Source organism: Gossypium raimondii, chromosome 6 (genome assembly GCF_025698545.1).
Source record: "Gossypium raimondii isolate GPD5lz chromosome 6, ASM2569854v1, whole genome shotgun sequence".
Taxonomy (NCBI): Eukaryota; Viridiplantae; Streptophyta; class Magnoliopsida; order Malvales; family Malvaceae; genus Gossypium; species Gossypium raimondii.
In genome coordinates this window covers 27,609,067-27,635,395 of record NC_068570.1, presented here as the reverse complement: position 1 = coordinate 27,635,395, position 26,329 = coordinate 27,609,067, and the positions used below count along the sequence as shown (strand labels likewise).

The following is a 26,329-nucleotide window of genomic DNA, read 5'->3' as shown; positions in this document are numbered from 1 at the left end:
ACTTGTAGTTTCTCAAAGAACAAAATTTTCTATATTTGGTCTACCCCACTGCAATTTCAGGGGGATAAGACTTGTAGCTTCAACTTGTTCTGCTGCGACTTCAAAGATAAGACTGATGTGATCTACTCTGCTACGACTTCAGAGAGATGAGACCCATCTTTTTGATCCGCTCCGCTGCAACTTCAGGGAGATAGGATTTATTTCTTGTGTCTGCTCCACTGCGACTTTAGGGAGATGAGACTGGTTGCGATCTGCTCTACTTCAGAGAGATAAGATCTGATGTTTTAATCTGTTCCACTGTAACTTCAGGGAGATAGGATTATCGGCTTCAATCTGTTCCACTGCAATCTCAGGGAAATAAGATTTGCCATCTTAGATCTGCCCCACTGCAACTTCAGGGGGATAAGATCTGCTTACTTAGTCTGCTCCGCTGTAACTACAGGGAGATAAGACCTGATGCAATCCACTCTACTGCAACTTCAGTTAGATAAGATCTGTTACTTTAATCCGCTCCACTGTAACTTCAGGGAGATAGGATTAGTTGCTTCACCAACCTGTTCTCTGGGGAACATGACTTGTATGATGAACTTAATTATGCCTAATGATTAGGATGGCATGATTAAAATGAATCAAATTCTCCTAATTAGGCATGAGTGATGTTTGCATGAATGCACGATGCTCCTGTATTACTCAAAATCTATTAAGGCTTTTGTGACGACCGTGCTTTAACACCTTCCTTCCTGGTTGGTGCCTTCAATGAAACACTTGATTAAATTGCCCCACTGTAAACTTCCAAGTTTAATCCTCCTGGATGCAAAAGTTGTATCTTCATTCTCCAGATGTGACTCAAAAATGAGGAGATCTAGCTTTTCAACCCTTTCCCATCGCAATTTGAAGGATACCAAACGTGTAATTCTTTGGTTTTTATATACCATTTTCAGAGTGCCACATCAAATATGTGCGAAGAAATTTCCTTTAGAGAGATCCCTTCTTACCAACTCACGATTATTGTTAACATTTTGTTCAATCACTGCTTCTGTTAACAAAATCTGAAGGGGTTGTTTAAAATCAGACCTTTTCTTAGATTTCTGACCTTTAAACCTAGTTCGTTCTAAACAATAGTTCTATTTCAGATTACCGTATTATTTAGAAACTTTTCAGACTAATGTGAAAAACTTACTTTGAAAGTTTAGTAGTCCATTAATCTTTATTCCAATGCAACATGTTTGCTGAAAGATTATGACTATGGATGAATGTTGGTTCTGAGCATAGCTCAAAAGAGATAAAATATCAACAATAGCGAAGGAAGAATAACAAAGAAGTTGATTGAGAATGTGTATATTAATAAAAAGGAAAAAGGTATTAATACATTTAATATAATAAGAACTAGGTGCCCCAATTATCGCAGCTTGAATTTCTCTGTACAAACTTCTGAAGACTATTCTGAGTTTAACATGTGTTTAGGAGATCTGCAGTACTCTGTCAATGCTCCAAGATGTCGTATGCCCTTTCTTGTTGGTTCAGGTATAGCAAGATCATCGTGTGCCCAGGTCAAAATTTGAACAGTTCCAATCTTCTCATGCCCCTTTCTGACCAATATTTGAGCCGCCCTTTTCGGGTTTTCGACTCAAATCCCCTTTGATCTTAAGGCGCCCTTTGCGGGTTTTCACCTTGGCCTCTCCAAATTTTTTTTAAGGAAGCAAAGTGCCCTTTGCGGGTTTTCACTTTGGTCCCCTCCAAATATTTTTTTTAAGAAGCAAAGCGTCCTTTGCGGGTTTTCACTTTGGTCCCCTTCCATCAAATGAAGTATCTTTTAACGGAGTCTGCGTTTACGGGGTTTGGCAAACTTTTACCATCCATCTCACTTAGGATCAAAGCTCCACCAGAAAAGACCCTCTTTACGACATAAGGACCCTCCTAATTTGGCATCCATTTTCCTCTAAAGTCCTTTTGCATAGGAAGAATCTTTTTTAGCACCAAGTCTCCTTCACTAAATTCTCTGGGGCGAACCTTTTTATCATAGGCTCGCATCATTCGTTTCTGGTACATTTTCCCATGATGAATAGCTCTTAACCTCCTTTCTTCTATTAGGTTCAACTGATCATATCGAGATTGGACCCATTCGGCTTCGTCCAACTGGAGTTCAGATAATACTCGTAGAGAGGGGATCTCAACTTCAATGGGTAATACTGCCTCCATTCCATAAACTAGAGAAAAAGGTGTTGCCCCGGTAGAAGTTCTAACAGATGTTAGATAGGCAAGGAGAGCAAATGATAACTTCTCATGCCAATCTTTGTAAGTCTCAATCATTTTCCCTACAATTCTTTTAATATTCTTATTGGCCGCCTCCACTGCGCCATTCATTTTTGGACGATACAGCGATGAGTTATGATGTTTGATCTTGAAGTGGCTGCAAACCTCAGCTATTGTGCTATTGTTCAAATTCAATGCATTGCCGGATATGATTTTCTCAGGCATTCCATATCGACAAATGATCTCTTTTTTCAAGAATTTACTGACGCTGACTTCGTGACATTTGCGTATGAAGCAGCTTCTACCCACTTGGTGAAGTAATCAATGACTACAAAGATGAAACGATGCCTATTAGAAGCCTTCGGTGATATCAGCCCAATAACATCCATACCCCACATGGAGAACGGCCATGGAGAGGTCATAACGTGAAGTGGCGAAGGGGGTGCATGCATCTTGTCTCCATAAATCTGACATTTATGGCATTTCTTGGCATAATCAATGCAATCCCTTTCCATAGTAGACCAATATTATCTAAATCTCATGATCTGTCTGGCCATGGTGAAACTGTTGGCGTGCGTTTCACAGATACCCTCATGAACTTCCTCCAAGATTTTCGTAGCTTCCACGCCATCCACACATCTTAACAGTACTTGATCTTTCATTCTTTTGTATAGTACTTCCCCATCTAAGACATATTCAATGGCTAATCTTCTTAGAGTTATCTTGTCGTTCTCCGTTGCTTGACTAGGGTACTCCTGATTCTTCACATACTGTAGGATACTCTGATACCAAGGGTGATCATCTTTTCCCTCCTCCTCAATATTGTAGCAATAAGCCGGGGTTTCATAGATACTCATCTGAATAGGCCTCATTACTTCAAGTCTGTTCACCTGAATCATCGAAGCTAGAGTAGCCAATGCACCAACCATTTGGTTTTCCTCTCGTGGGAGATAACTGAAAGTGATATCGTCAAACTCATCAACCAACTCGAGGACTAGCCTTCTATAACTGATTAACTTAGGGTCTTTAGTTTCCCATTCCCCTTTAAGTCGGTATATCACCAACGCGGAATCCCCATATACTCTTAGCACTTTGATGTTCCGCTCGATGGCTGCATGAATGCCCATAATACACGCTTCATATTCTGCCATATTGTTTGTGCAATCAAAGTCCAACTTGCTAGCTACAGGGTAATGATCTCCACTCGGGGATACCAAGACTGCCCCAATTCCATTACCTATAGCATTTGAAGCTCCGTCGAAATTTAACCTCCACTCGTGATCTCTTTGAGGATTTTCTTCAGTGCTTGCCACATACATCAAATCCTCATTTGAAAAGTCGAAGTTCAAAGGCTCATAATCCTCCAAGGCTCTGCTAGCCAGGAAATCAGCTATTGCACTCCCCTTTATGGCCTTCTGACTTACGTATACTATGTCAAATTCAGAGAGCAGGTTTTGCCATCTAGCCGTCCTCCCATTTAAAGCAGTTGATTCCATCATATATTTTAAAGGATCCAACCTTCAAATCAACCATGTCGTATGATACAACATATACTGCCTTAGTCTTCGTGTTGCCCAGATTAAAGCACAACACAATTTCTCGATTGATGAATATCTCATGTCACAGCCAGTGAATTTCTTGCTGAGATAATGTATCGCCCTTTCTTTCGTTCCCGTTTCATCATGTTGGCCCAATACAGATCCCATGGAATTCTCGAACACCGTTAGATACAATATCAATGGCCTATCCGAACCTGGCGGTGATAATACGGGAGTATTAGCCAAATATTACTTTATCTTGTTAAAAGCCTACTGACATTCCTCATCCCAATCACCCAGGTTATGTTTTTTATGCATCATAGACTTCGACCTCCTTATGCATCATGTCATGAAACAAGGTCACCATAGACCTTTGATATGTTGCTCCCGCATTCTTCAATCCGAAAGGCATTACTTTGTAACAAAATGTTCCCCATAAAGTAATAAATGTTGTTTTTCCCATATCCTCAGAGTGCATCTTTATTTGATTGTATCCAGAAAAGCCATCCATGAAAGAGAATAGTGAGTATCCTACCGTATTATCTACCAAAGTATCAATGTGAGGCAACGGAAAATTGTCTTTTGGACTAGCCTTATTCAAATCCCTATAATCCACGCACATCCGTACCTTTCCATCTTTCTTGGGAATGAGGACGATGTTAGCTACCCAATCTGAATATTTGACCTCTTGTAAGAATCCAGCATTAAATTGGCTTTTGACCTATTCTTTTATTTTTAGCACAACATCAGGTCTCATCCTCCTGAGCTTCTGCTAAACTGGTTTACAATCTTTTTTTATGGGCAGACGATGTACCGCAATGCTAGTACTTAGCCCGGGCATATCCTGGTATGACCATGCAAAAACATCTTTGAATTCTCGGAGCAATTCAATGAGGTCTTGTCTTGTCCTTGTGGTGATTTCAGTTCCAATTTTCACCTCATTTCCCTCCTCTAGGCTCACGATTTCTAATGATTCCCTATAAGGTAGGATCTGCTCATCCTCTTGTTCTACCATTCTCGACAAGTGTGGAGATATAACACAGTCTTCGTCATTTTCAAAGTCGTGAGATCCCTCTAAACACATGTCTTGCTCAAAAAGGAGCTTCGTGTTTGAGACAGCGTCACTCATGTCATTGATATCTGAGAACCTATGAGGGCATATCAAAGAATATACCAAGAATATATAAATTTATGAATAACTATTTGTACAATAAGGTTATAAATGAAAGAATAATTTGTAGGACAATCAATTAATATTTACTTGTATGAAAGGTAAAATGAAAAAAGAATAATTGTTTGAAATGAATGTAAAGATGTATTTCATTAGAATAATGATGTTCAGGCTCAAGCCTTTTTCACAAAGGATTTTCTTATCATTTCCAAGCTAAAACAACAAGAATGTTCCGAGCATCACTCTGAATAAGCCCTAAAGACTACAGGGATTTCCTCCATGATCCAGCTTGTTTAGCTCGCTTGTGTTCGTGAGGCGGATCTCCAAGAATGCCCTTTTCTCAGATGTTTCTACAGCATTGATATGGACATCTTTCAACATTTCTCCAATGTCTTCGCTTTTGGGCACCCCACGTTCAGGATGAATAAATCCACCCGATACAAAAGATGTAAATATGTGGGCAAAGGACATAGGCTCCCACTTGACCTCTTTTCCGCTCAAACGTGCCCTTCTTCTCTCTTGTCTTTTTTCTATCTCTTTCTTCTTCTGCTTCATGTCTGGCTTGTATCCTAAGCCATAACTGTCAAACTTTTCCTTCAGCATCGGTGCTTCAATCTTTCCTTGAAGGTACTTTCCCAATCCTCTCCCGGGTGAAGCTTCTCTTCCAATCATCAATTGTAGCCCCATCTCCGTGGTCCTGGATATTTTCGGTACTGGAACTCTGTTTCCTTCAGCAACGAACATCGCATTCACAAATTCTAAAGACCGAAAAGAGCATTCCACAGCCTCATCATCAATCTCCACGTAAGGTGCATCGCCAGTTACTGTTACGATGATATCTTCCTCCGTATTTATAGTTATCACCCGACCCTCTGATACTATCTTCACCTTCTGGTGTAGCGATGAAGGTATTGCCCCAGCTGAGTGTATCCATGGCCTTCCAATAAATAGTTGTAGGAAGGCTTAATATCCATCACCAAGAAGTCCACATCATAAGTAATTGGACCAATCCTTAATGGTACCTCAATTCTCCCCATAACCCTATTTTACGTTCCATCAAATGCCCTTACTATGCTCTGGCTCACTTTCATGTGGGAACTGTCCATCGGTAACTGACTAAGAGTAGATAAAGACAATACGTTCAGTGCAGATCCGTTATCAATCAGGATCCCCGGGAGTATGTACCCTTTGCATTGGGCAGTGACGTGCAGGGCTTTAGTGGAACCTCTTCCTCCAGATGGTATTTCGTCATCACTGAAGAAGATAAAATTGTCAGCATTTATATTGTTGGCCAACCGATCCAGCCTGTTCACCGAAATATCATCTGCCACATATGTTTCATTTAGTACTTTTAATAGTGCATTTCGATGCGCTTCTGAACTTAAGAGCAAAGCTAATATAGAAATACGGGCCGGTTGTTTGCGTAGCTGTTCCACAACGCTATACTCGCTGTGTTTCAAAAACTTCAAAAATTCCTTTGCCTCTTCCTCTTTTACTGGTTCATTAACCAATTGCTCAACTTCCACAGCCTTCCATTTCTTCTGCTCCTTCTTCCAATTCTTTTCTCTTGACGATTCTGCCTGAACGTCATATCGCTTCCCGTTGCGTGTGTAACAACCTATTTCCTGACTTTTTTCTACTTCTTTTCCTAAAATTGTCACGTTACAACCATAATTCCATGGCACCATTTTGTTATCCTTATATGGAAATTTTGATGGTTTCTAGATTATAATTTTTGGTGTCATCTGGACCCTAGACTTATTGTTCCGAGGGCATGAAATGATGACCACAGGATGACTCGTTTCCGTAGTCTTCATTGCCAACTCTGATGCGCAAATATTTCTTTTATCCCCTACTCCTTCATAAAACCTCATCTCCTTATTATCCATCATGCTTTGATCCAGAGCCTTAAATCCCTCACATTCTTGAATCTCATGTCCTACCTCACGGTGGAATTCACAATAGCTTTCGGTCTCATACCTTTCTTCAGAACCTGAAATAACTAGTCCCCTCTTCGCCATCTCTCTCCAAACCCATTTCAACGGGGTTTTTACTTCAGCAATGTCATTTTTGACTTCTTCTCCTCTCTTTCACTTATCATATTCACTCCATTATCAGCATGATTAGGCAACAAATTTTCTGCGTTAGGTGAGTCGTCAAATTTGACAACATCCATGCTGATGAGTCTCTCTGTTCGATCGCCGGCACCCCTACGGCGCAGCGGAAAAATTTAATAATCGGTGACCCTAACCACGGATCCATGTGTGAGGAACAAATCGGGGTGAAAAGGGTTACGAAATTACCTAATCTTGTTCGAGTAGACAAGAACTTCTCAACAACGTGTAGTCGATCTACAATCGAACTAAGCGCAATCTATCGAGACTCAACCTCACGTGATCCACCCAGTTGACTACTGAACGGAAGAAATTCCCAAAGCAGTTTTGAGAGTGAATTTTCTTTGACGGTACGCTAGACCAAAACAAAGAAAAGCGGGATACTTATATCCTTATTATTTATTTTTAGGGTTTTTATTTATGAATTAAAATAAATATAATAATATTTTAAACCGAAAATTATAATTACATTAATTATAATATAATTTGGTAAACCATATATTTATTTGAATTCATACGCTAACCTCATTATGTGTACAACAACCTTGTACATAATGTGTTGAAATCAAATTAAATTAATTCTATAATTAATTTAATTCAAGTGACACCTAAAAACAATACCAACTATGGTTTATTCCGTTCATTTTAACTATAGGGTGTGACCTCAGAGGTTCTTGTAACGTTAGCGATAATACTAGAACGATTCCAATGTTACAAACAATGAGTGGCATCTAGCAATGCATCATTGCTACCTAAGTCCAAGCGATCATGATTCGACATAACCTTTTATGATTAACCTTTTATACAATAATCCTTAAGTCCTTTATCTCGGATTGGACACAAGTCATGGAATAGTCACACTTGTATAGTCCATTCCATGTTCCTTGATATTTTAAGCAGACTACGATATACAAATAAGTATGACATCTCATATCAACTTATTTGAGCATGGCCATGCATTTCTAGTCTCACTTAATCAAGTGGCCTAAGATATTACTCCCATTATGTAGGAGGGACTTATTCTATATCGACCAACCATATCCCTCTACATCGATTGTGGTATATCCAACACCAGCCTTTATAGAACAACCAGTTACGATGTACGTTTGACTGTATCAAAATATACTACTCACAATGTTGGGATTATGATAATCTCAAGTCTGAGGATCATATACATATTAATCACTATGAGTAATGTCGTGACAATTACATAATAATCCAAGAAACATACTCATAATGAGTCAGTCCAATATGTTGTTCTCTAACACACATATTCATGCATCGATTCTGATATTCCATATCAATGATAACTCTTTATCATCAATCAACTACATGTTAGTCTTAATGCATTATTGTTGTCCTATCCAACAATAATACTTGACTAAGGATCTTTTAAGAATAATCATATCATTCTTAGGACATTATTAGAAAACAGTTTATTTATACACACAGAAAAGAAACTGAAATAATAATGGTAACGCCTTATATTAATAAACATGATAAATCAAGTATGTTATTACAACCATCTCATGATTGATCTTTGGGCATACTCTAACATCTCTCAACTACCTTCTTGAAAGCCGTGCAATTCTCTATTGAATGCCCTGTAATTCCCGCATGGTAATCACACTGTGCAGTCGTATCATACCATTTAGGATACGGGGGTTGCAAAAGGCTTAAGTAAAAGGGAGAGACACCGTGTGCATTGAACAACTTCTGATACAGCTTCTTGTATGACATCGGAATCGACATGAACTGGGGCTTCTCAGTACCCTGTCTTATGCCAAATTCTTGTCTTGCTGAACCCTGTTGACTGGCAGCCACCTTTCTTGGTTGACTCACTGTAACCGACTTGTTGTATGCTTTTACGTTGTTTACTTCATTTTCCTTTCTTCTCGAGGCCGACCTTTTGTTGCTCTCTCCCGCTTCTATCTTCCCATTTCTTATGGCATTCTCAATCATTTCGCCATTCATCACTATATCTGAGAAACTTTTGGTTGCACTTCCCAGCATGTGCGTGATGAACGGGGCTTTTAAGGTATTGATAAAGAGCATTGTAGTTTCTCTTTCTAGGAGCGGTGGTTGGACTTGAATAGCAATTTCCCTCCATCTTTGTGCTTACTGCCTGAAACTCTCACTTGGTTTCTTCTCCATGTTCTGTAATGTAATTCTACCGAGGGTCATATCCGCTACATGGCTGTACTGCTTCATGAATGCCTGTGCTAGGTGCCTCCACGAACCGATTTTGGTACGACTCAACTAATTGTACCATTTAGATGCTGCCCCTACCAAACTGTCTTGAAAACAGTGGATTAACAACTGATCGTTATTAACGTAGCCAGTCATCCTTCTACAGAACATAGTGATGTGGGCATCGGGACAGCTAGTTCCATTATATTTCTTGAATTCAGACATTTTGAATTTGGGAGGCAGTACCAAATCGGGGACTAAGCTTAGATCTTTAGCGTCGATTCCCTGATTACTATCAGCGCTTTCCAAGGCTTTGAATTTTTCCTCCAACCACCTATACCTATCCTCCCATTGTTTTGGCAATTCTGCGCTTGTTCTTCCTTCTTCAACTGTTTCATTTAAATCCGGAATAGTAGGATTGATTGGGTTTTCTCCCGGGTTTAAACTCGATCATTCTTGAAATATTGTGGCACCAGTTTGTAATTGTTGCGGCCTAATTGTGACAGACTGTCCTCTCGGGTATATTTCAGTTTGGGTCCGTACATTTGGTGGAGTGAAACCCAGAGGATATAATGGATCCTCACTACCCTCTCCATGATCGGCCATAGGGCCCTTTCTTTTATCTACTCCTCCCGTCAATAGATAGGTCAATTCAGCCATGGCATCTTTTTGAGCTTTGATCATTTTTTTGTCATGTCCTCTTGAATTTTATCTAGTCGCTCTTGCATTTGTGCTTGCAAGCGTTCTTGCATATCCCTTTGCATTTGCTCCAATTTCTCTAATCTTTGGTCTATTTCCTTAGTTTTCCGTCGAGTACCGTATTGATGCTTAATTGGTGAGCCTTTGTCGGTTTCCAGGTTAACTGTAATGATTTTAACCAATTAGGGTCGTTTGGTGGACTTTAATGCATATGATGCAGTGTAATGCAATGCATGAATGCAAAAAGGCATCGATTTTGATTCAATTCTTTACATTTAGGAAACTTTACTAGAGAACAAAATTCTTTACATAAAACAGGTTACATATATGCTCTTGCCCTAATGCTCAGAACTTTAATTTTCCTAAGTAATGAGGCTAATTCCTGTCCTCGACTTGATTCCAGCTCATATTTTATGCTCAGTGAGTTGGCTTGTACCGCCAAAGTCTGCAGGTGATCAGCTACCTCCTGGATTTGAACCACGGCCTCTCCCATGATACGATCCCTATTCTCAACTTGACTCTGAAGGTGATAAAGCTACTCACTCTGACGACTTTCATTGGTTTTCAAGTACTCAGTCCGGATCTCGCAACTTCGCAATGCCGATTCCAACTCCTCTATTCTTCCTTTCATTTCTTCGATCTTGTTCAAGCTCACCCTCAACTCCACTGCCGAATTTTGACTTTGATACTGATGAAGAGATCTTTCTAACTCAGTCACCTTGTCTTTTAGTTCGCATTTTTCCTTTCAGTTTTCTGATAAACTCTTTTCTAAAGCTCCATTTCGCGTTTGGACTTCTCAGAATTTCTTTTCCCATCCATCAGCCTTGACCTTTTCTTCCCGAATCTCTTGACGCCATTGTTCTGAAGTTTTCCCTAACCCAGCAGTTCTTATTGACAACCTCAACTTCTTATAGTCCGTCTTCAAACTGTCCAGGTCCTCATCGGCCTTGTTCTCACCTTTTCTTAATTTCTCAGTCTCTAACTTTTGAACATCCACATCTAATCCCAAGTGCGTTTTCCCTAACCCAGCAGTTCTTATTGACAACCTCAACTTCTTATAGTCCGTCTTCAAACTGTCCAGGTCCTCATCGGCCTTGTTCTCACCTTTTCTTAATTTCTCAGTCTCTAACTTTTGAACATCCACATCTAATCCCAAGTGCATCTTTTCTTCTTCCAACTGCTAAATCTTCTTTTCAAGCTCTGGATTCCTCTTTTCAAAATCTTGTTTCATAATTTCCAATTCGGAGGGAACAACTCGCAAATGTTCCTCTATCGATTGACTATCTCCTTGACCTAACTTTGGGATGTTATCATTGATCCTTCTAACCCACCATTCATTACATTCAGGAGTCGTGGTTGGGCTTACGGCTAATCTCTTCATCCGTCGGGTTTGGTCCCATGCCCTGGTTACCTCTCGGATCTTCTTTTTATAACCATCGTCTTTATATGAGAATTCAAACTCAGCTAGGCCTTGGTTGCAGGTATAAACTGTCTTGACCTATACTGCCTTAGCACCATCAATGGAGTATAACCAACAGCTCCTCAAATTCCAAGTAATGGGACCCAATCAAAATTACCACATCGATACAAGATCTCATCCAGAAGCAACCACGGGGCCCTCCACTCAACGTCCTCCTCCTGAAGATTCTGAAGAATGGCCAACCATTTCTCTTCTGAGATATCATCTCTCCTTGGTGTAGCTGCTATCTCTCTTAATGGCAAATAGTTTTTGAAGAAGACTCGATAGGAAACCTTATCAACCTTCCAAAAATGGTTGTGGAACCATGCAAGAAGAAGCTGCGCACATCCGATGAATCTGCCTTCACCTGTCCTTCTACACGCATTTAGTGACCTGAAGGTTTCTGCCAGAATGGCCGGGACTGGTGTAACCATCTTTTCAAGTCGGTCGAGGTCTGAGGCGGCTTCATCTACGTGCCCTAGTGCCTTAGGAAAAATTACTAGCCCATAAATGCTTAGAGCAAAAACGTCAACCTTTTTTCTTGTATCAAGGTGTGCCAAAATCAGCTCTTGTAGGCTTTTGCAAGGGATGCATCTGCTTTTCCCCTACTGCTTGATCCGTGCCGTGACCCACTGCTCCCCCATTCCAGTGATGTTCATCAACTTCTTCACAAAGGTTGGGACATTTACGGCTCTAGAGTAGACTTTATCCTGGATCCTCGGGCAGCGAAGAAAAGCTGTATACTCTTCTATAGTGGGTACTAAATCAACCCTTCTAAAGGTAAAGCAACTATATGCGGGGTTCCAATATTGAACAAAAGCCCAAAACAAATACTCATCTACCTTAATGTCGAGTAGATATGGCAAATCCCCGTAACTAGAGTTGAATAGCTACTTAGTTTCATCATTCCAATGATCCCATATTATCTTTAATTCCTGAAGGTTATTTTGCGTCACACTGATGCAGGTGTAGTCCCATAACCCGGATGTATATGATACGAGCTCGATTCGGATGATGTGACGAGTCGTATTATGTTCCTGATCGAATTTAGGTAGTGTCGATTTAGTTCAAATTCAATAAGATGAGTTATATTGGTTTTAAATGATTTAGGAAGCAAAATGGGGATAAATGGTTTCCAATGAAACAAGAACGAACCCTTATTAACAAATAAGGACCCGGGCTTAAAGGTTTCAAAGAAAAGGAAAGAAATGGTAGATAAAACTAAGACCCTCTATTTAGCAAAATAGGAACCTTCGGTATAGTTGGAACGCCACACCTTATGGTGATAAGTTCGAAAACAAAGTCAGATTGACGCCACTCGTAAAGATAAGTCAATTGAGCTTTGAAGAATAAAGAGAGTGAATTGCCTCACTAAAATGATATTTCATTCAAAAATTCGTCAAAAGTCCTTTTACAAGAAAAAAAGAAACTATTTATAGACTTTCAACTAGTAGCCGAATAGACAAGTTCAAGACTTAATTTCTAAGTAAACATTCAACTAAAATTCAGCTTAACTTCATGAATATGGGGCAATGTAGATTCGGCTGAATTGTGACCAACTATGAAGCTTCCACCTTAAGCAAATGGATCTTGGAGATGCATGTAGCACTACATTCGCTAATGGGTTTAAATGAGCATTCAAGAGGCAACTCTTGCTGAAAAATTACCAATAATAAAGAGAGTACTTGAGCTTCCATATCGTGTGAATGGACGGTTTTGAAGAGCCTTAAAGTGTGAACACCTTGAACCGAATGGCCAAAAGATTTCCAACAATGTGAAGGAAATAAATGGCACTTTGGATAATGAACAATCATCTCTTTTGGCGAATGGACATATAGAAAACTTAAAATCAGCACACCAATTTTAATGCATTCCATGCATGTATCGTTAGGTGCATGAACCCAATATGCATGCATCTTCTCATCCATTGAATCTTCATGCATGAATCATCCAATTCACCTTCAAATTAATTTGCACCTAAAACACACATAAACTTAATTAATTTCAAGCAAATTCAATTGAACTAAATTAAAGTATAATGTGAACATCCTAAATAACATTGAGACAACTTAAATATTAACAAATCATAACACATAAATTAATTTGATGATTTAAAACATGTAATAATTTAGACAAACTAAATGTAATCAAGACATCTTTAATTTGACTAAATCAAGACATATTAAACACTTATATTAATTAAAGACATATTTCTAAGTCAGTAGTAAAACTAAATTAAAGGTTATTTAAATGGTCCAAAAAATTCCAGCAATTATTAACTAGTTGGAGCGAAATTCAACTTCAAAGAAGTTGAAAATGTTCACTCATCTTTAAGCTCCTTGTTTTCTTTTTCCTCAATTCGCTCCACAAGTCTTTGAAATAGCATCTTTGAATCGTTTAGCTCTAGCTCGTTATCGGACCAATAGGTAGCTTAATGTCTTCTTGTTCATTCTCTACTAGGTTCGTAGGCAAGCTCACATCATTCCCCTACTCTTCAGAACGATTTGTCCTCAAATCGAATTCTGCATCAAACGGAGACAAATCAGAAACGTTAAAAGTCGCACTAACATTATATTCACCAGGCAAGTCCAATTTATAAGAATTATCGTTAATTCGTTCAAGGACTTGAAACGGTCCATCCCCTCTCGGAAGTAGTTTGGATCGTCGTTGCATAGGAAATCTTTCCTTGCGCATATGCAACCACACCCAATCTCCCGGCTCAAACACAACTCATTTACGACCTTTGTTAGCATGTTGTTCATAGTTCTTGGTCTTTGCCTCAATGTTTTCTCGAACTCGTTGGTGCAATTGCTTGACGAAATCAGCTTTACGCTTTCCATCTACATGCACAAATTGGTTAGAGGGCAATGGCATTAAGTCAAGTGGTGTTAAAGGATTGAAACCATAAACGATTTCAAAAGGAGAAAATTTGGTAGCTGAATGAACGGCTCGATTATACGCAAACTCCACATGCGGTAGACATTCTTCCCAAGCCTTCAAATTTTTCCTAATGATAGCTCGAAGCAATGTGGACAAAATTCGGTTGACCACTTCGGTTTGGCCGTCCGTTTGCGGATGGCAAGTGGTTGAAAACAACAGCTTGGTTCCAAGACGCCCCCATAGTGTTCGCCAAAAATGGCTAAGAAATTTCGCGTCTCGGTCGGACACGATCGTCCTAGGCATGCCATGCAACCTGACCACCTCTTTGAAAAATAAGTTAGCAATATTAACGGCATCATCAGTTTTATGACATGCTATAAAATGGGCCATTTTTGAGAACCTATCTACAACCACAAATATTGAATCTCGGCCATTTTTACTCCTTGGTAAACCTAGCACGAAATCCATGGAAATATCAGACCAAGGGGTTTCGGGAATAGGTAATGGTTTATACAAACCGTGGGGCTTAATTCATGACTTATCCCGTTTGCACGCAATGCACCTATTACAAAATCGTTCGACATCTCGTCGCATCTTGGGCCAAAAGAAATGTTCGTGCAATGTAGCTAATGTCTTAGCAACACCAAAGTGCCCCATTAATCCTCCGCTATGGCTTCTTCAATCAACACTTCTCGTACGGAACCTTGGGGTATGCAAAGCTTTCCTTCTCGGAACAAGTACCCATCATGTCGATAGTACTTCTCGTAAGCTCCTTTTGCGCATAACCTAAAGAATTCACCAAAGTCAGCATCGTTGACATATAAATCTTTAAGGAATACAAACCCCATCAATTTTGCATCCAAAATATTTAGCAACACATACCTTCGAGATAGTGCATCAGCCACTACGTTTTCCTTACCTTTTTTATATTTAATAACATATAGAAAAGATTCGAGAAATTCTACCCACTTAGCATGCCTCTTATTCAACTTGTGTTGCCCTTTTAAATACTTCAAGGACTCGTGGTGGTGTGTATTACAAATTCTTTGGGCCAAAGATAGTCTCGCCACGCGTTTCTAAGGCTCGAACCAACGAGTAGAGCTCCTTGTCGTCGTCGGGTAGTTTAAAACGGCACCGTTGAGTTTCTCGCTAAAATACGCGATAGGGCGTCCATCTTGCATCAACACGGCTCCAATACCTAAACCTGATGCATCACACTCTAACTCGAAAGTTTTATCAAAATTAGGCAAAGCCAATAATGGTGCATGAGTTAAACAATCTTTAGTTTTCAGAAATGATTTTTCTTGCTCCTCTCCCCATACAAAATTAGAATTCTTACGAATAACTCCAGTCAAGGGCGCGGCTAAGGAGCTAAAGTTCGGCACGAATCGGCGGTAAAAACTTGCTAATCCATGGAAGCTTCGAACTTGGGAGACATTCGTCGGACGGGGCCATTCTTGGATCGCCTTGATCTTCTCTTGATCGACTTCAAGACCCTCCGAGCTAACAACAAAACCTAAAAACACAACTTTGTTAGTGCAAAAATCACATTTCTTAAAATTAGCATACAAGGTTTCTTTTCTCAATACTTCCAAAATGACCTTTAGATGTAAAACATGTTCATCCAAATTTTTACTATAAATCAATATATCATCAAGTATACTACATAAAATCTACCAATAAAGGTCTTAGAACATGATTCATAAGCCTCATGAACGTGCTTGGGGCATTCGTTAAGCCAAATGGCATAACGAGCCATTCGTAAAGCCCATGCTTTGTTTTGAAAGCAGTCTTCCACTCGTCTCCCTCACGCATCCGTATTTGGTGATAACCACTTTTAAGATCGATTTTTGAAAACAAACTTGCGCCACTTAGTTCATCAAGCATATCATCCAATCGCGGTATAGGATGGCGATACTTAATGGTTATCTTATTAATTGCACGGCGGCGATTCACACACATCCTCCACGTTCCATCCTTCTTCGGAACGAGAAAAACAGGCATGGCGCATGGACTAAGGCTTTCACGCACATAGCCTTTTTCAAGAAGTTCGTTCACTTGCTTTTGTAGTTCTTTCGTCTCTTCGGGATTGCTTCGATAAGGGGACGGTTCGAATAGCGACCCCGGCACCAAGTCTATTTGGTGTTCAATTCCACGAATAGGTGGCAACCCACTCGGGATTTCTTCCGGGAAAACATCTTTAAAATCCTGCAACACAGACAAAATAGAAGAGGGCAACTTGTCATCAAATTCGTTAGTGCCAAGCAAGCTCTCCTTGTACAAAAGAACCAACAATGGTTGTTTCAATAACATCGATTTTCGAACTTCCCTCTCTTTTATAAACAAATTCTTTTTTTCAATCTCATCACTCATTTCTTTTTCTTTTGAATCACTCTCTCTTTTTTTATCACTCATCTTTTTGTTTTTCTTCTTTTCTTCACTCTTTTCTTTATTCTTTTCATTTTTTTGCTCTCTCTCGATTTCTTTTGATTTTTCAATCGAACTCCTCATTTTGAGTTGATCTTCGTACACTTGTTTCGGTGATAACGGAGCTAGTGTCACCATTCGTCCCATATGCTTAAAAGAGAATCGATTTGTGTAACCATCATGAATTGCTCGCTTGTCGAATTGCCACGGACGTCCCAAAAGAAGATGCCCCGCATGCATCGGTACAACGTCGCACATCACTTCATCTTGATATTTTCCGATTGTGAATGAAATGAGCACTTGTTTTGTTACCTTCAATTCTCCACCATCGTTAAGCCATTGGAGTTTATACGGATGGGGATGTTTGGTGGTGGCCAATCCGAGTTTCTCCACCATCAACGTACTAGCCACATTTGTACAACTTCCCCCATCGATTATCATGCAACAAATCTTACCTTGCACTTGACATCGCGTATGGAAGATGTTTTCGCGTTGTTGATCATTTTCGGCACCTTGCAAAGTAAGGCTTCTTTTCACAACCAAGATTTCTCCATTCTCGACTTGTTCGATGTCTTCCTCTTCTTCGAGTTGTTCAACAGCCTCGTTCTCTTGTTCACTTTCGGATTCAATTTCACCATCATCTCGAACAAACATCGCATTCCGGTTCGGGCATTGGCTTGCGATGTGGCCCCTTCCAAGACATTTGAAGCATTTGATGTCTCGGGATCTATTTGGTTGGGCATCCATCTTTCGTTTACTCGATTCGGCCATTGGTTTGTTGAATTTGGTAGCTCCACTTACTTCTTTATTTCGACTCGGCAAGTCTCGTTTGTTGGACCCTTGCCCCCACCTAGTCGTAGAAGAAGTATTAGGGAAAGAACGGAACGTACCTTTTCTCTTTAATTGTTTTTCAACCTTTATGGCCATATGGACCATATCAATGACCTCGACATAATGGTGTAGCTCCACAATATTTGCAATATCTCGGTTAAGGCCGGTGAGAAATCGAGCCATAGTGGCTTCTCGATCTTCCTCCACATCGGCGCGGATCATGGCCACTTCCATTTCCTTGTAGTAATCCTCCACGCTTCGTTGGCCTTGAGTTAAGCTTTGGAGCTTTTGATACAACTCCGTGATAGTAGCGAGAATGAATCGCTTTCTCATTATGGCTTTCATTTTCACCCATGTAGACACGGACGTTCGCCATTGCGTCTTGACTCATCGTGAGTTGATCCCACCATATTATGGCGTAGTCGGAGAATTCTATAGCAGCTAACTTCACCTTCTTGCTTTCCGAGTAATTGTGGCACTCGAAAACTAACTCCACCTTCTTCTCCCATTCAAGATAGGCCTCGGGATCCGACCTTCCTTGAAAAGCAGGAATCGCCATTTTAATGTTTTTTAAATCATCATCGGTCCTCTCTCGATCTCTTGGTCCCGTGCTCGTTGGCCTTGTCGCCTTGCACTTTGTCGGCTCGATCACTTTCAATGTCACTTGCTTCATATAGATCATTTGCATGTTGCCATAGACGTTCTCGCTCTCTTCTCGGAATAGGAGGGTGTTCACCGTTGGCCGTTCCTCCATTTGTTCCATTCGTTCATGAAGGAATCGAATTGAGGTTGGAACAAACGAGAAATTTCTCGCACGATTGCTTGAACTTGTAGATCGGCACTCCGCCTCCGGAACGCGTTTCTCCTTGGTTGAAGATTAACTCCTCCACCGGTGAGCATTGAGGCTCCTCCACTCGTTGCTCGTCGTTCCGGGCTCCTAGACATGATGATTAAAATTAAGAAATTATCCTCACCACAAAAACCTCACAATTTCTCTCACAAGAAAAGAATTCACTCCTCTCGTGTTTCACTCTATTTCCGGCTTTTTTTTTTTACTCTCTTGCCTTTTACCTCTCAAATCCAACTCTCGATATTCTAAAAAGCCACTTAGATTTATCCACACTTGTGGGTCGGCTTCAAGGGATTTGCAAAGGAAAGTCGTATAGTTTAGGGTAGGCTCGGAAGAAAGAAAGGTTTAATGATGTGGCGTATAAAATGGATTCACTAATTGGAAAAGAAGAATCACTTGAATTTTTTTTTTAATAGCGTGAAATTTCACTAAGATGGATATAAAGGAGTATAGAATGTGATTTTGGAAAAATTTTTGTTGAAGTGTCTCCAGACTCTTTTTTTTTTTACGGATCTTTCACGTCTTTTCGTCCGCACCTAGACCGTATGCAAATTTTTTTCCAATTTTTTTTTCTTTTCGATTTTTTTTATTTTTTTTCGATTTTTTTTCTAAGCTACAATTTACGTACCTAAATTAACCAGCTCTGATACCAACTGATACGAGCTCGATTCGGATGATGTGACGAGTCGTATTCTGTTCCCGATCGAATTTAGGTAGTGTCGATTTAGTTCAAATTCAATAAGATGAGTTATATTGGTTTTAAATGATTTAGGAAGCAAAATGGGGATAAATGGTTTCCAATGAAACAAGAACGAACCCTAATTAGCAAATAAGGACCCGGGCTTAAAGGTTTCAAAGAAAAGGAAACAAATGGTAGATAAAACTGAGACCCTCTATTTAGCAAAATAGGAACCTTCGGTATAGTTGGAACGCCACACCTTATGGTGATAAGTTCGAAAACAAAGTCAGATTGATGCCACTCGTAAAGATAAGTCAATTGAGCTTTGAAGAATAAAGAGAGTGAATTGCCTCACTAAAATGATATTTCATTCGAAATTGTCAAAAGTCCTTTTACAAGAAAAAAGAAACTATTTATAGACTTTCAACTAGTAGCCGAATAGACAAGTTCAAGACTTAATTTCTAAGCAAACATTCAACTAAAATTCGACTTAACTTCATGAATATGGGGCAATGTAGATTCGGCTGAATTGTGACCAACTATGAAGCTTCCACCTTAAGTAAATGGATCTTGGAGATGCATGTAGCAGCTACATTCGGCTAATGGGTTTAAATGAGCATTCAAGAGGCAACTCTTGCTGAAAAATTACCAATAATAAAGAGAGTACTTGAGCTTCCATATCAGGTGTGAATGGACGGTTTTGAAGAGCCTTAAAGTGTGAACACCTTGAACCGAATGGCCAAAAGATTTCCAGCAATGTGAAGGAAATAAATGGCAGCTTTGGATAATGAACAATCATCTCTTTTGGCCGAATGGACACATAGAAAACTTAAAAATCAGCACACCAATTTTAATGCATTTCATGCATGTATCGTTAGGTGCATGAACCCAATATGCATGCATCTTCTCATCCATTGAATCTTCATGCATGAATCATCCAATTCACCTTCAAATTAATTTGCACCTAAAAACACACATAAACTTAATTAATTTCAAGCAAATTCAATTGAACTAAATTAAAGTATAATGTGAACATCCTAAATAACATTGAGACAACTTAAATATTAACAAATCATAACACATAAATTAATTTGGATGATTTAAAACATGTAATAATTTAGACAAACTAAATGTAATCAAGACATCTTTAATTTGACTAAATCAAGACATATTAAACACTTATATTAATTAAAGACATATTTATAAGTCGTAGTAAAACTAAATTAAAGGTTATTTAAATGGTCCAAAAAATTCCAGCAATTATTAACTAGTTGAACGAAATTCAACTTCAAAGAAGTTGAAAATGTTCAGCTCATCTTTAAGCTCCTTGTTTTCTTTTTCCTCAATTCGTTCCACAAGTGCTGAAATAGCATCTTTGAATCGTTTAGCTCTAGCTCGCATTATCAGACCAATAGGTAGCTTAATGTCTTCTTGTTCGTTCTCTACTAGGTTCGTAGGCAAGCTCACATCAGTATACCCCTCGGCTAGACTATCTCCTTTCTCTGATTGTGCTTTCTCTGACCACACATGGACAGCAGCATTGTCCTCTACTTTATCAAGAAATCCGTTCTCCATGCCAAGCTTTCTAATTTAGTACTCGAACCTGAATCAACACTCTTTTGTATATGGAATGACATGCAATCAAAGCAAACGAAACTACACGTTAGCACAACATAGAAACTCAACTTTGAGCAAGTAAAAAGCATTAAACATCTATCTGGGTAACCGCTAGGGTTTCTGCAATATAATCAAAGGTGAGCTCTTAGGGTTTTCTATATGCGGTTTGGTTCTAGGGTTAACGTACCCGAACCAGCATATTCCTCGATCCTCACCCATTATAGACTCATACGGACTGAGTTCGGTTCAGGGGAACACATTTCCCTATGGTTGTACAGAGATGAAAATCTCACGAAGACATAGGTACGGATGTATCCCGGAAGCGATCCACTATCCTGCACGGAGGTGAAAACCTCACGAAGGACTAGTTTCTCACTCCCACTGAAGAGGGCAAGACTAACAGTCTTATGCAATATGATGTCAAAGTATAAAACAACAATTATACAAATAAATGCAAAGAGAGGATCATAATTTTTCCAAATCAAATTTTCAATTTTTGATAATAAGACAAGAAACAATCAATTTTATGGCTTGACTCTCTAAATGGTCCCCAGTGGAGTCGCCAAGCTGTCGAAACCATTTTTTTGAAAAATGAAAATTTAGTTATCGACTTATTTAAAATGAAAATTTGGGGGAGTCGCCACCGATCTTTTATTGAGGTATGATCGGATCACCTTGAAAATAATTTTAGGTCTGCGAATTTGAGAAAACAAGTTCGGGGTCGGTTACGCACAAGGAAGGGTTAACACCCTCGTGACGCCCCAAAATTGGTACCGAATCGAATGTTTAATATCTTAAATTTGAGATTTTGAAAAGATTTTAAAATACAATCCTTATTATTTTTATTAATTTTTGCAAAAGATGCTTGGATAAATCGATATGAATGCTAAAGACCATCTTATCTTGGAGTAAAAAAATGTCTTACCCAATGCGTTAGGACATGACATTTTTAGTCCTCGAGAAAGAGCTTGCCTTTTGCTTTTCAAAATTTTTAAAGTTTAGAAGGGATATTCAATTGCTTGAAATCAGGTAAAAAGTCGAAACCCAATACGTTAGAGCACGATTCCTCAAGATTTCTAGCATTGAATATAATCCCTATTATTATTTTTTAAAAACCTCCTTTCGAGAAAATGACATGTCGCATCCAATACATTAGGACACGTAATGTCAAATTCTGAGAATGAGTTTTTATTTACGCGTCTTGGTTATAGAAAATTTTTGATTATTTAGATTCAACGAGAAAAATTGGAACCCAATATATATGAATAATCAATATAATCAATATTGCATACATAAGAACCTCTAATTTATATCCTATTGTGCAAACATTCAAAGAATGACGAATATAAAACAATCAAAATGAAATAAACCAACGCATGTAATCATACACCTTTTGAAATAACCTAATAAACATGAAAGAAGGAAAATCAAAAGCTAAAGAAGTGTACATATGAAGGATTTTTAACGATGAATTTTGCAAATAAGATAGGTTGTATCGAATAAATGAATCACATATATGACTTTTAAAACAACAATACAAAACAAATCTAACAATGTAACATACAATAAACTTAAACTATCAACAAAATACATTAAATTTCCAAAACAACGACACCTAAAATTTACAACTTAGAACCATGATGCGCATGCAATAAAAAATATGAGAGAAAAAATTCAATCACCAAATAACATTAGATATAAATAGATGTATCAAAAAAATATTAAATAATTAAGTAAATTCAAATGCCTTTAAAATAATAGGGATTAAAACGAGCTAGGAGCATAATCGAAGGAACAAAATAAAAAATGTAGTAAACAGAGGGATCAAATGACGCACGCAAATGACTTGGAGGGATCAGGTGGGAAATAATTCCCATACCTCCAAAACGCGGCGTTTAATATGGACCCAGATGAAACAAAGGTGAAATAAAATGCAAAATTTACTAATAAAAAACGATTTGCAAGCGCTGTGACATAAGGGGGACTGATTGCGCAAATAACCCTACCGAAGGCTCAACGCGCGGATCTCAGCCGCGTCCGAGCCGGGTCATCAGGTTAAGCAGTCAGACAGCGCCGTTTTGAAACGTTTTATTAAAACAAAACAGAGTAAAAAAAGGGGAACCCTAACACCACCTTAAAACAATTTCTTAAAAGCTAAGACTCTCTCTCTCCCTCGGCCCCGCTCAGCCGTTCATCGCCCCACCAGAGGCTCTCCAGACCGTGCCCTAAGCTCCGATGACCACGGAGGAAGAGCAATCGGTCGAACATGAGGTACGCCCTCCCACAGTTATTTCTTTTAAAGATGCCCGATAAAATCCCAAAATAAAAACGAGACTTAGAGAAAGTGTTGAACTACAAACAAAATAAAAAATGAACTCGGAAATCACCTTTTGGTGCTTTTTTTATTTTTTTTGTATTCTGATCTTTGTATATTTTTTGTTTTTTTTTCCGTATCGTTACAGCATGGTCTTGGTCCCCTTTTTTATAGCGTCTATTTCCAGAATAGAATAAAAATAAAATAAAATAAATCCAAAAAAATCCTCCTTGCTCTGTCATCCTTGCTTTTTCTCTCTGCCCCCTCTCGCTTGGTGTCTGTTTCTGCTGCTTTTTGTGTGCGTCTCTTGCAGGTACGGAGCGCAGGATCTGGACGCGGCACGTACGGAGGCTAAGGCGCGCGTACGAGGTAGCAGACGTGGCACCACGCACATGGGGAGAGGCGCGAGTGGCAACGGCGCAGGAGGCTTCTGCTGCTAGGGTTTTCGACGCTTGAGGCTGGGTCAGGTTTTGGGCTTCTGTAATCGGGCTAGGGACTTGGGCCTTTGTAATTAGAAATTGGGCTTATTATATTGGGTTGTAACTGGACTGTGGACCTTTAATTTTTAATTTGGTTTTATTTTATTTATTTTTTTATTTGGTTTATTTCATTAATGGGTCGGGCAAATTGGGCCTATTACAAAAGTTATGGGAAGTGAGGAAGAATCATGTGAAAAGATAGAGAAAAGAGACCTTGAGTGATAAAATTTTATTTGATGGTCCAAATTTGGTGAGAGAAAATCCATATAAGGTAAAATTGGAGAGTTCGCAAGCGAAAAAATTAAATGAAAAACAAGAAAATACCCATACAAAAGTGATGAGTGATTATTTTTTAACTAACCTTAACTCAAATTTGTTTAGTGGTGTTTTTTCATTATAGGATTTTAAGGATCCATTGATGGACTTCCAATTATATTACTCTACCATTGATAGATGATTTTACTTTTGGAAAAATGCAAGTTAAATATTGATAATTTCCATAAGTGCTACAAGGTAACGAAAGTAAGGAGACAATAGAAATAAATTTAAGAAGACAATGCTTTTGATAAAGAATGCTATTGATTTTTTGTAAAATATTTCCTTACAACATGTTTTTTGTTGGCCAAATTTCATTATACCTTGGTGCGAGAGTTCAACTAATTTTATAGGTTTATCTAAATTTGTAAATGTTAAAAATAGTAATTTTGTTGCATTGAATAGGTTTTAAAGAATTTTATAGATTTTCTCTTGCAATAAAATTTCCTATCTTAACCTTTAACGATGACTTTTCACATAATAATATTAAAGTTCTTGATTTTTATAATTATGTGAAATTCTTGACCCATCGTTGGAAATTCTTATGAATGACCATGCATATTAAAATAAAGTTATAGGTTATTTTTACTTGAAGACTCATATACCTAACACTTCCTTTTTTAATGTTGATACCTAGTTTTTAAAGGAGACATACATAATCGAAGCTGATTTGAAGGATCAAAATAATGTCTTTGATCCTGGAGATAGTTTTAGCGCACAAGAAAACTTAAGTAAGTATCTTTTTCATTTTATTGTTATTTATTCTAAGCCTTTTTCTTTTTTGTGCAACTAAAGATTCGGGGACAAATCTTCGTGAGGAAGGGGGGATGATGCGAGTCTTATGGCCCAATTTCAAACTCATAGATGTGATAGGCTTACAGTACCTCAAGGCCTAGCAACAATGTCAGAGGCCAAACAAATCAAACCAAGATTCAATCAAATACAAGATTTGAGGACAAATCTTTTCGAGGAAAAAAGGAATGATACATGCATGGATGGGGTGAAATTTATTAAATTCCATTCACTGAAGCTGCCAATTTTCAAGTTTAGGAAATTAGCAGACTTGCGACATCTTTTTGGATGGGATCCAGGCATTTCTAGGTTGATATGTCTCAAGGCATTCGAAGATCTATCCCTTAGCTTCAAAACGCACTTTGAATCACTCAATTTTAAGTTCGGAAGCTTAAGTTATGACCGTTTTAGTGAAGATCGCATGAGCAGAATTTCTGGACGGGGTTAACAGAAATTACGAGTTTCGGGCTTTTAATTCGAGTTTAAATCATATTGGCTTCGAGTTTTGGGTTTAATTTTTATTATATATGAGTCCAATATTGCATTTATTAGCTCTTATTATTTCATTATTCTGAACTTTTAATAATTATTAAGTAGCTTAATTTATTTAAGAGTTTTATGTCAACAAGAAAGTTTAGTTTAAAACTACTTCTTGTTTAGATTAATTAGAGTTCTAGTATACTTAAGAGTTTTATTTAGATTTATTTAGCTAGCATATATATAGGCATTTGCATTGTACATAATTAAAACAATTCATTATTATTCAACTTCTTTTTGAGTTAATAAATTCTCTTTGAGTTTCTTTTAAAGAATTTCTCTTGAGTTTCTTTTAAAAGAGTTTTAACAATATTTTCAGATTATGGGGATTATTTTCAAACTTTTTCTTGCCAAGTTTTCTTTCTTAGAGGGGAAATTAGAGCCACTTGAAGGGGGGTATGAATTCTTCATGTTTCCAAGGCTTCTTAGGACTTCTACATACCACGTCTTATCTTTCCATCTATCTTATTTATTTTCTTCCTTATTTTTCTATTTTAATTATCTTAGTTATTTATTTTAATTGTTTTATCTGACTTGAATTTGATTGCATTTCAGGTTGTGTCAAAATCCAAATTTCTTTCCCAATATCTAGAGCCCTAAGTCAAATCTGTGACTTGAACAAACTTTACGATTCGCTTCCGCAGTCACACTCATTTCGTATCAGTGTATCATTCCCAACACCGTACAAAGGATCCTTCTTAAAAAAAGATGCTAAAAACAATACTATGAAACGATTCTATCTCTTAAAAAGCGAATACCGAAGCAAAAATTACAACTTAAACCTTTCGCTAGAATATTATTTAGTTACTCATAATTCCTATCTAAGCAATCAATAAAATTTAATGAAAAAAAAAAGGAATGGAACCAACTGTTGGCGTCAAATCCAAAATTAAAAGGAAAAAATGAACTTTTCAATACTTCCTAAAGCCAAAGAAGTCTGTGTGTTTTAATTTCAGCTTTTAGTCTGAAATTTTTCCAATATTTTACTCCAAAATAAACTCTAAGACATAAAATTAAATATTTATTTAAATAAAGTATAATTTAATTCTTAATAATATCTTTACAAAATAATATTTAAATAAAATAATAAAAATAAAATAAATCTAAAATGCCTTATATGTCGGATTATTATTCTCATGCTCAAATCTTTTATGTGATTCCATATTTTTACTTATACTTCACAT

At 38.1% G+C, this 26,329-nt stretch overlaps 1 protein-coding gene across 1 annotated transcript; it reads right to left on the bottom strand.

Moving 5' to 3' along the window:
• Positions 1 to 1,797: 1,797 nt before the first annotated feature.
• On the bottom strand, positions 1,798 to 3,749 carry LOC105771857 (uncharacterized). Its single transcript, XM_052632003.1, has 3 exons — positions 2,931 to 3,749; positions 2,011 to 2,136; positions 1,798 to 1,917 (listed from the first exon to the last, which is right to left on the bottom strand). Exons 1-3 carry the CDS (start codon positions 3,747 to 3,749, stop codon positions 1,798 to 1,800), a joined length of 1,065 nt encoding a protein of 354 aa, XP_052487963.1.
• Between the last annotated feature and the right edge of the window lie 22,580 nt (positions 3,750 to 26,329).